General features: G+C 34.1%; 1 protein-coding gene across 1 annotated transcript in view; it reads right to left on the reverse strand.

The window, feature by feature from the left end:
• Positions 1-221: 221 nt before the first annotated feature.
• Positions 222-15,403, reverse strand: part of LOC136025511 (facilitated trehalose transporter Tret1-like) — a 50,496-nt gene continuing 35,314 nt past the window's right edge. Inside the window, exons 5-7 of the mRNA XM_065701541.1 lie at positions 15,017-15,197; positions 7,591-7,785; positions 222-1,384 (exon numbers count right to left, since the gene is read on the reverse strand). Of these exons, the coding sequence (XP_065557613.1) occupies positions 935-1,384; positions 7,591-7,785; positions 15,017-15,197 (826 nt within the window). The 3' untranslated portion in view covers positions 222-934. The remainder of the gene's footprint in view (positions 1,385-7,590; positions 7,786-15,016; positions 15,198-15,403) is intronic.

Raw genomic sequence — 15,403 nt, forward strand, 5'->3', positions numbered from 1 at the left:
CTTTTAAAGGCCAATAATGTTATCTGCTTTGTAACAGCTTTTTAACCTAACAAATTCCAATTCGTATGAAGTGTAAAAAAATGATATTGCCTCAAGGTGTTGTTGCCAATTATACATGTTTACAAATTCCTTTTAAATCTGGCGTAATGCTAAGGAGGAATGTCAACATTCTTAAAGATATTCTGGTAACCCCTTAAGGAGTGCTTAAGCCAATGAGAAAGGGGGAAATCTTGAATACTAAGAATTATTGCTAAAAATCATCTCTCATAACTACAAAATTGAGAATCTTTGAGATTATTTATCGGTATAAGATCTACAAAACGACACAAAAATCAAGGCTGTATGATTAGTACAATCCTTTTAAATAGTAAAGGAAGAATATCTTAAATGTCAAATTTTAAAAGAAACTGATGATAAAAAAAAAATTCACGGCCAAAAATTTTGAAATCTTGTGGCAAATCGAGAGGCTACTTTACAATTCTCTACGTCTTCTAAAAGTAATTTTATTACTACTTTTAAAAATTAGAGGTGTCCCCACTAATTAATTTCTTATGAAGTTCTAAAGAAAAAAAAATGCAAATTTGTTCTGCCTATTCATGTTAAAGCTTTCAATGAAGCCACAGTAATTTTTTCATCAAAGAATCTGCTCGTGTCTGTTGTTAATACGCATTTCACTGCTATAGGAAAATAGCATTGGCTTCAAACCTCGAAGATTGACCTTAACAGTAGTACTCGTAAAAACTGAACAAGATCAAGCAATGGATATAATTGACAGCTTAATAAAATACACCCTTCATATCTTTGATTCACTTGTGAGAAATACAAATATAAAATATCCTGTATTAGTTATAATAACTAAATGACCTTAGAGTTTAACAATCAAAGAAAACCATTTTTGACATGGTCCATCATTTGTTTCTATTTTTTGGACAGATCAAATTATTGCAGATTGGTGGCTGTCCTTCTCCGCTTCAAAGGCCGTATTTCCAATACCCTCTTCTTGGCTAGTATTACTATCTACTTTTGCTTCTTCATTAGTGAATAGGGCTTCCACTTGCTCAAGTGACAACCCCTTAGTCTCCGGGATAAAAAATAAAACGAAAAAATTGGCTACTATCATGTTTGACATAAACAACCAAAATGCTCCGTAGCTGCCTAAATAATATTTTAAGTGTGGAAATGACCTAACTCCCACAAAAATAAACAAATTACTTGCAAAATATCCAATGGAACACATAATGTCTCGATACCGTGCCGGTGACATTTCCGACAATAGAATATAAGGAACACTGAAGTATCCACTTGAATATGAAGCATAATAGAGAAGTAATGAAGCGAACGGAATCCATCCTAAATGAGATAGAAGATTTCGATCCGAAGTTTCCTGGAATAAAAAATGGAAATAAATTAATCCGTTTACATTCAATTTTAGGAGGTAGTCTTTCAAATATTAATTAACATAAATGTTGCCTGCAAGAAGCTATTCAAAGCGAAGTGAATATTAATATCTAAAAAAGTTAGTTCAAGTCAAAACTATGTCGAGTAAAAATTACTATGAGTGAATCAGAAAAGCCTAAAATACACAAAAATTAAAACGGGAAGCCGCATGAAAATTAAAACGAGCAGAAATAACCGCAAACAGCACTTGAACACTGTTAGAAACTCCAGGAATTTTTTGGACACAAAACAAAATGTTAAACAACCAAATCAGTCTAATTACACTAGCACATAGTAAATTTTAATTAATATTTACTTCATCTTAAATCCTTTCCATTCAAACACTGTTGGCAAATTATGCATAAGAATTTCAACTTGACAAATAGAGCGAGAATTCCGAAGTGGTTAGCACAGGCATCTCTCAAGTTCGACTACTAATAAAAAGAATCAATTTACAAGTGTTTAGTGAATACAGAGAGAACTTGAGTTGCAAAGTAATTTACAGTTTTATTGCAACACTGAGAATCGACAAGATCTTGTCGATCAAAAGATCAACCATAGCATCGTGATCCAACAATTTCACAAGAGCCTTTTCACTAAATATAAACATTAGATCAGTGAGCCTTTCGTCGCCCATTGTTGATCTTAAATTGTTTTTTTTTCAGGCTTAATGCAGAAAAAATCTCTTATTACTAGCCGTTGTGACAGACAGGGTAATGAAGATTTGCGTAATAATAAAAACTTAGGAATACGCTATTGACATTACCGCAACAATATCTTGATTGTCCCAAGACAATCGCTAAGTTCAAAAAAATGTTTTGGCTTGTTGGCTAAACAGTCTGTATACCTTTTGAGGTGATGGCTACATTTCAAAAATAAATTCTGATTGATCAAACCTGATGGCGAGGCTCTATCTGGTGAGTTTGCTAGAGCACCAGTTAATTTGTGAGGCTTAGAATTTTTCCTTGGAAATGTAAAGTAAGGTGGTAAATACTGACTAATTGCAGAAACAGTCCCGACCTTGTCATCTCTCTCTCTGAGGATGTAGCCATGCACACTATCATCTGGTCCCTCTCCCCAAGATCTTAGGAATAATTTGAACTGTGGTCACGAAATCTCGTCACAGTCGTATAGGTCCCTTGTAGTCAAAGGATGCTTTTCTTTAGCTGACTTCAGGTTTGAGAAGAACTGTTCAACGTTGAACCTGTTAAGAATCGTTGCTTGACCCAAGCTTGTGAGCTCAGGCTTGCCTAGTGATAGCTGTGGAGTTGGAGATCGAAAGCGTACCCGCCAGTCTATCCTTGCCTCTTTGGCATTGCTCTAGTTCTGGGGAATTGTCATGTTGTTTACCATAGCAAAGTTGTTGATGTAGACAAAGTCACATGCACTGGCAATTGTAGTTACAAGCAATTCGGATTGTACTCATAATCAATCAAAGTCACAATAATTTGCAGTTGCAAGTAGTCACAAAATCAAACATTTTAAAACAGTCATAGTTTGAAAAAGTCACAATATCGGGTGTACTAATTGCATGAGTAGTAGCTGTAGCTGCCCTCAAAGGTTGAATCTATAGCTTTCAGCTGTTACTCAGACATTTTTCATATGCGGTTTTGACAACCTGCATGCATGAAGTGCATTTTGATTTTGTTCAATATGCATAGCAATATCCCCTCATAGTTTTATTTTGATTTCCTTACCCATCCCATATATATTGCATATAGGCCATTTTAACATTCCAATTAGGTTATGTATCTCCCTCGACTGGTCATGAAGTTTCAACTTAATACCTTTATCTATTCCTAAGATGTCTTAATAGGCCCTTTTGACAAACTTGTATCCCCAATAATATGCTCTGAAAGTTCCAATGTATCCCACTTTTTTATTCTTGGGATATTGCACATACAGCCTTTTGAAAATCTGGATGTGTATTGTACCTTTTGATTCAGCTTTACTCCCCCTGTAGCTTCCCTGAAAGTCGGAACGTGATGTCTTATTCTTCCCTAAGACATTGTATCTACTACTACTACTACTACTATGCTCCTTTGGTAACCTGCTTGTACTTAAACCCTTTGGAAGGAAATTACCTTTAGATGAAAAAAACACGATTTTGTAGATTGGTGTCATCTGGTACAAACTGGGATATGTCCCAGTGCGCGCCTTGTTTTTCTGTCCCACTATTTGCCAGATGACATCCATCTACAGAATCAAGCATTATTATTTTTCTTCTGAATATTTTACTACAAGATGGCATAATAACATGACCAAGTGTTTTGGCTTTAATTTGGTACCACAAACACTGAATTTTGCTGAACCAAAGAAGAATAAATAAGAAAAATCTAAAGCAATGTTTTTGGAGGGGGAAGGCATATTTTCATAATTTTAAGGTTTACTAAAAAACTAAAGAAAATCGATCGGGATGGTTGAAAATCAAACTAACTATGATAAATGGCGCTTATAGATTTTTTGAAGAGTGCTAAATGGCACCCCCTTTCATTCAGTTGTGTATTGGTATGGTACACATTAAGGTTCGTACGTTGTATTGCAGCAAGAATCTTGCAGGCCACGCCAAGATGTCTGGCGGGCCGATAGTTGCCGGCCCATTCCCTAAGCCGTCGCCATCTATGTTATGTACAGTGTTATTGTGGTTACGTCTGTTCCTTTTCAGAATATTGATATTGTTGCAGAATTTATGAGGTTGTTATCCAACTCGGTGAAAATAGTACGGTTTTCCAGCGTGATGGGTTAGTTTTGAATAAAGTTCAAAGAAAGGTTCAAAGCCTTAGTTTAAAATCAAATACAAAATAAATAAAAGATGATTAGATTGAAGCAGGGATTTGTGCGGATAATTCACGCTCGTTTATGTGTTCATTTCCATAAGTATTCAACTAAAAGAAGCTGAAGTAAGATGAAAAATAGTTTTGAAAGAAAGTATAAGTAGTAAAAATAATTTTTAATTGAATAAAGAAAGACACAAATGAGAGATGGGGGAGGGTTGCAATTTAGATGGGAAATCAATAGTGAAATTGATATATTTATATAATCAACGCATAACCTAGAAGTTTTATTGTCATTGGCAGGATCGGAACCTCTTTTATTTCTGTCTACCTAATTAAAAACAGTTTGAAATCAAAGGAGTGTTTGGGGGTCAATAGAGGGAAATGGTCGAAATAGGAAAGGATAAATTAGTTAAAATCTTCAAATTTGAAGGCTGCGTAGGGATTTCACGGTTCTAAGATATGATGACTTTGTAAATGCGCATTAGATCAAATACAAAATTGAAATTTCATAATTTACCTGTTAAACAGAAAAGGAATTGAATCTTAAAAGGCCTAAAATGAGGGATAAGGAGGCTTGAGGGGGTTTTCAGGCGAAAGAATACACTTCCAGGTGAAGAAAAGAAATAATTACTTTTTGGGTAAAAAGAGCGGTATTTCTAAGGTTTAAGTTGGCATCTTCAGCAGTCGAGCCAGAGAAATTGTTTCTGACGTTATAGATACAAGACGCTTCTTTTCGTAGAGAGAATAGGGTTTTGGGGCAGAGAAAACAATTTTAAAGGAGATGGGAATTAGGTAATTTTTGGCAAAAACTGAAGTTTTTAAACCTTATCTCGACATCTTGTGCATTCACGGCTGAAAAATATGGTCTGAAGTCACACCCATAGAATACTTCTTTTGTTTGAGAGAGGTTCAGACAAGAAAGCGCAATATCAGGAGAGAATGTCTAAGGTATTGTCTCTTGCATGAGGCTAATTATACATTTAAGTTAAAAAATGGGGGGGGGGATTTGAACATAATTGGCTCAAATTAAAAATAAAGAAAATAAGACGTTCATGTTAGATAGAGATGGGGATGGATAGAGATCTCATCATATGGAGATGGGAGCAAAGCGGCGAAGAATATAAAATCAAAATTGGCAGAAATTTAACTAGCTAGGGGTAGCACAAAACGCACAAGACATTTCCAGGAAAAAAAATATTTTCTTGTCTTGTAATTATTCCCCTCCCATTGGTATAGCCAAATAGCGATAAAAATACAAGAAGCTTAGAAAAATTAGAGAAAATAAATAAAAAACACATAAAGGATTTTTTGGTAGAATTTGCAGCTCTGAAGAACTCCTCACTATGGTTAGATATATTTATGATTCGGAAAATAAAAATGGAAATAAATTATTAAATAAATCGGGAATGGGGTGTACGCTAATTTAACACCATGTGGGACTTTTTATGATTCTTGATTGGGAATGGTTCTTTCTCGAATTTACTGGGGTTTCGATGTTTCAGGATTTTTACTATTGTCGCTTTTCCTTATATCTGAAAAAGTAAAAATATTGTTCAAGGAAAAAGCTAATTAAAATGAGTTAATTAAAATGAAATAGGAGCAAACACATCTGTGTCAGGGCTCTTGGGAAGATCGGCCTCTTCCAAAGTTTCTGTGACAGCTCTTTCTATGCGAAGTGGTTTGGTGATAAAAGAAAAAACATAGAGCCCACAGTGCTCTTTACTTAGGCATCACTATTGTTCTTAGAATGATCCGTAAAAAGCTTCTGCAGTTAACCCCTGTTTTTGGGAATAGTATCTATGTTTAGGGATACTGTCTAAATTAATATGTCTTTAATCTAACAAATTTCTTCAAAACTTCTTCATCAGCTTTTATGATGTTGCGAGTCTTTATTTTCTTCACTACTGGTTCTTTTTCTTTGTCTTTTGATTGAGTATTGTTGGTAGTAGATCCTCTTTGATTATCGACTAATGCTGGTTAATTTCTGCTACGGAGATTGTTTGAACCAACTGGAGACGCATCAGTCATGCTACTTGTGCTAAAATACTATTTTTCTCGGTTTTCAAGGTAGGAACTTCGAGCTTTCAGTACAGGTTCTTAGACCGCGAGAAATCGAATGGCAACATTATAATTTACACTGTCGACTTTCGGCTCCATATGGAAAATAATTGAAGTTACACAACACAAAAGGGTAGAAAACGACACTTTGCTGTATTGTGATATATATTGATACTTATAAAAAAGCACTATATGCTTTCCTTTGCGTTCAAATGAGTCCTCTTCCGATCTTCAATGACCTATTATTCGAAACTATTACTTCTGGGGGGAAAAACAAGAAAAAAAGGCACATGAGTACCCTTACGAAGATGTGACTTCCTTGTTATTATATGTTGAAAACTGGAAGACTAAGGTAATGGGTTTTTGACAATAGTGGTGCGAAAGGCGTGCCACTGATTTTTATTCTGAGGGGTTTCATAATTTTGTCTTAAACTACCAAAGTTATTTTGTAACTAAGTGTTACATATCAGTTAAATCAGAATGAAAATGACTATTTTTAACATAAATATACATTTGATATTCTTGTTTCTAGAAAGTTTGTTTAAAAGACCTTATTTTTTAATTTCAGCTGCAATGGGCCGTGATTTGCTCTTAACTAGTTTGCAAATACTGCTGCAATTACTTTTTATTGTGCCAAATAGTTGCTCCACATACCACCATGGACATGAAAGATTAATTAATTAAAAAAAAGTATCACAATTTAAGACAAAGCAGTTTAAAAATTAGGTGAAGTAAAATTTTTTGGAAAAAAGAAAACTGCAGGTCATGCTGGGCCTAGTATTCTTACTTAAGTTATAATTGAGTCGTTGGCTTTTTTCCTGTGTCAGGCTACGCTTAAATGCAGATTTTGTCAACACAAAAGTTTCTTTTTTTCTTTACGGATCCGTCTTTCTTACGTCATAGAAGATGGGTTTCCATACAAACAGTGATAATTATACTGTTTTTATTTTTACTAAGTTACCGTCACTGCGTTAATTCTGATTTAAAAAAGTTTTTTAATTTATGTATTATCTACGTAAGACTGTTTTTTTTTTTCTAAAAGCTTTCATTGTAGCACTGACAACTACACAGTAGTTGTTGCACCAGCTGTTATCCCAGGAGTATGGAATTCAAATAAATATTATTGATTGCAAATGATCCTCAAGGGAAAACATAGATTTTGTGAACGAGGTTGCCAATCGTGCTCCAGTGCAATAAGGTGCTGCAAAAAATTTCCTATGGAAAAATATTACTAGTCTTCGATCCTATTGTATCTTAAGGACTAGCTATTGAAAGATAATTTAATTTTAACAAATAATACTAAATTCTGTTTCATTACCTTCATATAAAAATAAATACCGAGAGTAACAAGTGAGAGAGACAGCATTATTCCTGATATTATTAGAAGAATTTTCCTCCCTGCATTGTCCACAAACAACGAGGAGCAAATAACGACTGCCAACATAAGTACAGCCATTGTTATTGATGCAAAGTTTTCCTGGACTGTGGTATCACCCGATTGCAGAATCTCCACCTAAAAAAGAAAAGTCAATAATGATATATAGATCACTTGTAAAAAGTATCAATAAAATGAAAGGTAAGAGTGACATGAAAAATTAAACAAAAAAAAACCTGTATATGAGATGGTCTGCATTGTCGACAACAATAAAATATTTCATTCCCATTTATCTGTTCTTCACGTGACGGGGATGCCTTTCCACTAACCCCCTCGCTCTCTACGCTTGAGTTTGACCCTAGTTCTCAGTAACTCTAACCGATTGGCATTTGCAATGGTTCACTTTAGTAGTGTTAGTAACATAGATAAAGATTGCACACCTTATCTTGAAACTAAAGCTAGCGTATACCACAGATAGAACATCTTCTTTGGACACTATATGTTGCCTATACTACAAACAGGACATCTGAGCCTTGTCCTAGGTAAATGTCAGCCTAGAGAGGTTGAAAAACAATAATTTTGGCTAGTTGCTGAGTAACATAATTTTTTGCATATAAGCTACTTCTTAATGTGGTAACAGTATCATTTTTGAAACAAAATCAAAATGAACAAACGATTTTCAAATGTAAGTAGTTCGGAATTATATATGCCTTACCTAATTTATTTTTCCTTTAAGTAATATAAATAACGCAAATTTTTTATAGATCAAATTTGAATTGTCCTGTGGTGGTGCAGTTGGTTTGACCTTAGCTTGGTAATACGGGACCCAGAGATCGAATCATGCTGCAGAAATGCACTGCAGGGCCGACGCAGGGACCTTAGTAGTCAAGAAGCGTCGTTAATCTGATACAATAAAATTTGAATTCAAAACAAAAATTTTATTGTCAAATGTGTCTAACACAAATACAAGCATCAACTGAATACGTTTAGACAATTTGACGGGATTGAACTTTTAATATACTGGTCAATCTGAAGGTCTCAGGTATGTTAAACAGGTGTGGATATTCATGACAGTTTTAGTTATAATTATTTATTTTGAATGGACAGCATTATGAAAATACTGATGATTGCAAAAATATTTGTAGATATTTTAAACAATTGAGGTTATAGCAAAGGAAATAGCAAATACAGTGAACTTTTGGTTACTGAATTGTCAGATTATATTATCAATTTTAACTAATTCAGATGTAAAATACCGGGATTGGATCGGAAATTATTAGCTTTTGAGGAAAAGACAGAGAAGTCTGCCACGTAGGTAAGAAGTTTTTAGATAATTTTCCAGATTTCATGAGGCTGTAACACAGGCCAATGTTTGAAACTTAGCTTGTAATTTTCTTGATTGGAAGTTTTTTATAAAGAGAAATCTGTCACATTTAAATCGGACCATCCTTCCATAAGTTTTATAAACTTCCATGACTGTACCCCCTACAAATATTACAACAGGACCAATGAGAGCATCTATGAGTGTACCCTACCATAGTCCCACCTCCAAGGGCCAACAATGTCCTCCTCCCAACTTTTTTCCCAAATGGAATTTTTTGGGTTTAGGCCTAATGGAATTTTTAAGAGATATATAATTTTCTTTGGGGTGTCTTGAGAATAATTATTTAAATTACCAAGGAGAGGTAACATCCCACCAGCTAGTGTATATCTTAGAATTGCACCTGTTCCACACTATTTCACTACGTTTGTTACAGTTGGGCCACGCGTAGCATAGTCGCAAAAATGCTTAGCCCACTCCTAAAAACGCTTGGCACAGTTCCACTGCTCTTGACATGCCTAGCAGTCTTGTTGTTTGACTAGTCTAAGTGAGAACTTACACATTAATATGTATTAAACATACTGAAAATGCTGTTTTTATTGAAAATTTCCCATATTCAGGTGTGTATTTTCTTTATAGTACCAGGTGCAAAATATAAAAAAAAGAAGGAACATGGGTGAAAAATACAGCATAAAATAAGCTAAGCATATAAAGATGTAGTACGTAGTGTAGTACAGCTTAAAAAGATGTAGCTTTATTTGAAATTGTCCTTGTTTTTGGAAATCTATAGATTGTTAGTATGTGATTTCATACGGACAAAAAAGCCGTCAATTGTAATTTATTAATTTTGCTTATTTATTCTCATGGTTCAACGTGGCAACATTGGTGAAAATGTAGTATTGCCTAAATAATCTTCATAATCTTGAAACAACGAAAAGAAAATTCTTTAAAAAAATATTGTTTTTAGCTGTAAATACACCTAAAATATGTCCAAAATTTTTGTTTGTTTGAAGTCTTTATCGAAACTTGAATACCTTACAAACAACTATTCAAAAACCTTAAAAAGAAAAAGAAAAGATTGAAGAAGATTGAAGAAATAATAAAAATCATTGTTAGAAATTGGACACTGAGTGCCAATTGCCACATGCTGCGGCCTTATGGCACCTTCCCTCTTAATAGACAAAGCAAATGTACTGGGTTTCTGGTTACTGAATTTTCAAATTGTAGAATCCGTTTTAACTATTTGAGATGTACAATAACGGGATTGGAGCGGAGATTAATGGCTTTTGAGGAAAAGACAGCAAATTGTCTGCGAATAGAAGCCTGTCGTGTAGTTAAAGAGTTTTTAGATAATTCTCAAGATTTCAAGAGGCTTTAACACAGGCCAATGTCTGAAAATTAGCTTGGAATTCTCTTGATAGGAAGTTTATTTCTTAAGAGAATTCGAAGTCACGTCAAAAATGGACCATCCTTGCATAAGTTTTAAGAACATTCATGACTATACCCCTTACTAATATTATCACAGGGCCCATTAGAGTTTCCATGATTGTGCTCCACCACAGTCCCGTCTCCAAGAGCCCTCAATGCCCGTTACACCAACTTTTTGCCTTAATGAAATTTTTAGGGTTTAGGTCTAATCGAATTTTTAAGATATATTTAATTTTCTTTGGGGTGTTTTTATAATAACTATTTATATAAATTCATCAGGAGAGTGAAAATGAAACATGTTGGGGTGCTGACTTCCTGCCACATAGTGTACATCTTAGAATACAATGTGTGCCACACAGCTTCATCATGTTTGGCAAAATGGGGCCGCGCTTAATATAGTCGCCAAAATGCTTGGCACACTTTTCAAAACGCTTGGCACAGCTCCACCACGCTTGGTATGCCTAGCAGTTTTGTTATTTGAACAAGTTAAGTGGCAACTTAAACACTGATTACATAAAAAAACTAGTTTCTGAACGTTTTTGAATTAATTCATGTTTGGTTTCGGCTCTCCACACATAAATTATTAAAATGAAATTTGCGTATTAATTCCTTTTTTGGCTAAACGGTTTTCTCTTAGTTTTGATCAGACGATTTTGAGAAATAAGGGATGGGGAAGGAGGCCTAGTTGCCATGCAATTTTTCGGTTACATAAAAAGGCAACTATAAATTTTAATTTTTAACTAATTTTTTTATTAGTAAAAAATATACGTAACTTAAGAATTAACTTAAGTAACAAACTTTTATATTCTTTAATTTTTATTATGTATATGAGGGGGTTTGTACCCTCGTTAATACCTCGTTCTTTACACTAGATCGTAAGTTTTGTCCCAATTCTTTAAGAATAACCCCTGAATCAGAAAGGCCGTAGAATAAATAGTTGAAATTACTAAAAATACTATAGCATGAAGAGCGAGGTATTTATCTCCTCCTAAATACCTCGATCTTTATGCTAAAGTATTGTTAGAACCTATCATATGCGTAATAATCTCTATTCGTTTTAAGTTTCAGTGCTACTCTTTACTTTCAATTGAAAAAACTTTTCCATGTTTATTTTTTCATTGTTTTTTTATAGTAATTTTAGAAAATCCTGCGCCCTTTTCATTGAATTTCTGTTCCCCCATGACATATTTCTCCGAGGAAAGATCCTCCATAAGAAAAGAATGAAAAATAAACATGAAAACGTTTTTCAAATGAAAGGAAGGAGTAGCATTGTAACTTAAAACGAACAGAGATTATTACGCATATGAGGGGTTCTAAAAATACCTTAGCATAAAGAGCGAGGTATTTAGGAGGAGATAAATACATCGCTCTTTATGCTAAAGTATTTTTAGTAATTTCAACTATTTATTCTACGGTCTTTCTGATTCAGGGGTCATTCTTAAAGAATTGGGACAAAACTTACGATTTAGTGTAAAGAGCGAGGTATTAACGAGGGTACAAACCCCCTCGTATACATAATAAAAATATTAGATTGTGAAAGTTTGTTACGTAAGTTAATTCTTAAGTTACGTATATTTTTTACTAATAAAAACGTTCGTTAAAAATTAAAAGTTCTAGTTGCCTTTTTAAGTAACCGAAAAATTGGAGGGCAACTAGGCCTCCTTCTCCAGACCTTATTTCTCAAAATCGTCTGATCAAAACTAAGAGAAAGCCATTTAGCCAAAAAAAGAATTAATGTACAAATTTCATTTTAATAATTTATGTGCGGAGAGCCAAAACCAAACATGCATTAATTCAAGAACGTTCAGAAATTAAATAAAAAAAATATTTTTTTTTAGCTGAAAGTAAGGAGCGACATTAAAACTTAAAACGAACAGAAATTACTCTGTATATGAAATGGGCTGTCCTCTCCGCAATCCCTCGCTCCTTACGCTAAAGTTTGACTGTTTGCCACAATTCTACTTTTTAAAACAATTAAAAGCTTTAGCGTAAAGAGCGAGGGATTGCGGAAGGGCCAACCCATTTCATATACGGAGTAATTTCAGTTCGTTTTAAGTTTTAATGTCGCTCCTTACTTACAGCTAAAAAAATTATTTTTTTTTATTTAATTACTTAAAGGAAGAACAAAATACATAAGGCATACGTAATTCTTAAATGCTTAAGTTCGAAAATCGTTTGTTCATTTTGAATGAAGTTTTAAAGTTGGTGCTGTTACCATATTAAGAAGCAGTTTATATACAAAAAATTAGGTCACTGAACAACTAACCAAAGTTCTTGTTTTTCAACTTCCATAAGCTGACATTTAACTAGGACAAGCCTCAGGTGTCCTGTCTGTAGTATAGGCAGTAGTATACTTGCTTAGTATAGGCTGGAGTGAAAAATTACATATACTACCCGAGTTTGGTGTTCTATCTGTACTATAGGCTAGCTTTAGAACCAAAATATTGCGTGCAATCCGTATCTATGTTACTAACACTACCCACTTTACTGAATGTCTTTCAAAGCAGTTGAGCTAAAAAATCTTATTACTTATAGCAAATTTAAATTTATAATTAATTCCTTTCCTGGCATTTCGTGTTAAAAATGATTATTCAATTTTCCTGTTACTTTGCTGGAGTATTTGCTCTTGAGGAATCAAAGAAAAATATCAAGTGTTAACAAAAGGCAAATGTAAAAAAAAAGACTCACTGTCAGATATTAAGGAAAGTTAAAAGTGGAGCAAAATGGAAAAGAAAAGCAGAACCGAGTATACTAATGGCTCCAGACTAATTGTAAATAATTCAACATTCCCATGAAATACGGTTGGGAAATCTGAGACTATAAAAAAAACCCTAGTAAGGTGACAAAAATCCTAAGATTCGTATTTTTTGTTTTACTATTGTTTCCCAAATTTCTTCGAAGTTTAATACTTCAGCGTGTAAGAACAAAACCCTTATATGGAAAAACTTTTTATTGTCGTTTCTCTATCTTTTAATAACAGTTTTCTGTTAAATGAAATCTTTGGTAATTTTTTGGTAAGTGGCCGGAGCAGAAATTTTTCGGCATCTAGGGAATCCTACAGACAAAAATGTGTTTTGCATTTAGCGTAAAATATTATTCTCATATGCATACCTGCACCAAAAAGTGTCTGCCGTTTTAAAATTATTGAAAAACTTATTGAGATTCCCAGATTCAGAAACAGCAAGGACGTGTCTTGCACATCGGTTTTTAAAGATTCACATAGTCCATACTAAGTAAGTTGGTTAGCATACACGATTATTTATAAACTTCATTTAACTAAGTTGATTCATTTGATGTTTGATAAAAGTATCTACAGTGATGTACAGATACGCATCAGCTATTATCGAGGATGGCCAATGGGCCATTGTGGAGGCTGGGGATGTGCCTGATGCCTCAAAAGTGCACTCGTATGCCCAAAACTTTCAGTACTTCGTGAGACTTCAGATAAATAGGAAAGAGGGTCTAAAGGGTATGGTGGTTGGAGGGTATGAGGGTTAAGGGTGTGAGGGTAAAGAGGGTTAATGGGAAAAGGTTTGTAACTCACGGGACGTGTGGACACGCCAGCGGCCCCTGTTGAGTACATTTGAGGGTTCTTCTTCCTCTTCCACCTGTATTTATGGCCACAGGAGAGGGTGCCCCAGTTTCTATTATCGACCCCCAGGGACAAGGGACAAATTAATCTCTAATCTCCCTCCAATTGGATTCAGCCTGAATATAGGTGATGAGAGATGATAGTTTCATTCTTATTGTAGGAAAATGTTTTTTTAGCATAAAAGAATATACTCACATGCTTACCGGTATAATCAGTGAAGAGGAGAGGGGCATCTTGAACGCCTGTTTAGAAGGAGTGCCTTCTATTATAGGCTTTCTAACGAACATTTTTATGGGCACATTATTTTTTCAGAGATGATGGTCATTTAGAAGCATTTTCTTAGAATATAAAACTTGAATATAAGAAATTAGGGTTGAAGGAGGTAGTAGTAATCCTTGTTTGCATTTAACGGAGTCATGGATCAAATAGTTCGCAATACCAACCCTTGAAAGCCTTGTCTGTAGAAACTGAACTATAATAAAAGGAGTTTTGATACATGAAACAATGAAATCTATTATTCATGTTGTTTCATAATATACGAAATGTAATAATTTTAAAGTTGTTAATTCAAATCTGTTAAAAAATTTGCGTGATTTTTGAAATAGGAATGAAACTCTCCTAAAGAGGGTGAGATCTGGATTGAAATTACGTTATGTAACTCAATATATACAAGAACCATAAAGGCACTATCTTCAAAAAGTTAAGTTTTTCTATTTTTCTTATGAAATTAATGCGCATGACTATGGATTTTACATGACTACCTCGGATGATTACGGGTCACTTCCTTTTCAACACTTTTGGTTTGTATCAGTCCGTGCCACTCCTTACCGCTTGTTACCACGAAACATCTGATTATTTAATATAACAAAGTGTATTCAATTTAATGTATGCATGATGTTCAATATAAATTTCAGTACCGTACAATATTTTTTCAGTCTCATTTCCGAGGTTTATTTTTAATGAGCTTTCGTTTACGTAAAAGAACGATACAAAACAATAAAGAGTATTGTGTGGCATAGCCTGCTTACCGAATTATAGATTATTGGTCCATATCCTGAAAACATCTGGAAAAACATCATGAAGAGTGACAAAATCATAGGTTTATAAAACTGAGGTCTTAATACATCCCTCATGCTAAAGTCACCTTTATTTTGGTTTTTTTCGTTATTCTCCTTGATCCGGTTTAGCTCTTCATTGATGTCAGCATGGCTGGAACATAAAAAGTCTTCCTAAAATTGCAATTACGAATATGTATTCTACTTTAATTTAGCCTAGGATTGAAAGCAGAAAACTTGTTTCAGTTTTTCTCCTTTTTGGTCTTAAGACCAAATGCTAAAAAATTCAAAATTTGGACATTTATCTGGCTGGGGCTTACAAAAAAGAAATGTATTAATTGCAATGCTAGGTACAAATAT

This window comes from Artemia franciscana, chromosome 3 (assembly GCF_032884065.1).
Source record: "Artemia franciscana chromosome 3, ASM3288406v1, whole genome shotgun sequence".
NCBI classification, from domain to species: domain Eukaryota; kingdom Metazoa; phylum Arthropoda; class Branchiopoda; order Anostraca; family Artemiidae; genus Artemia; species Artemia franciscana.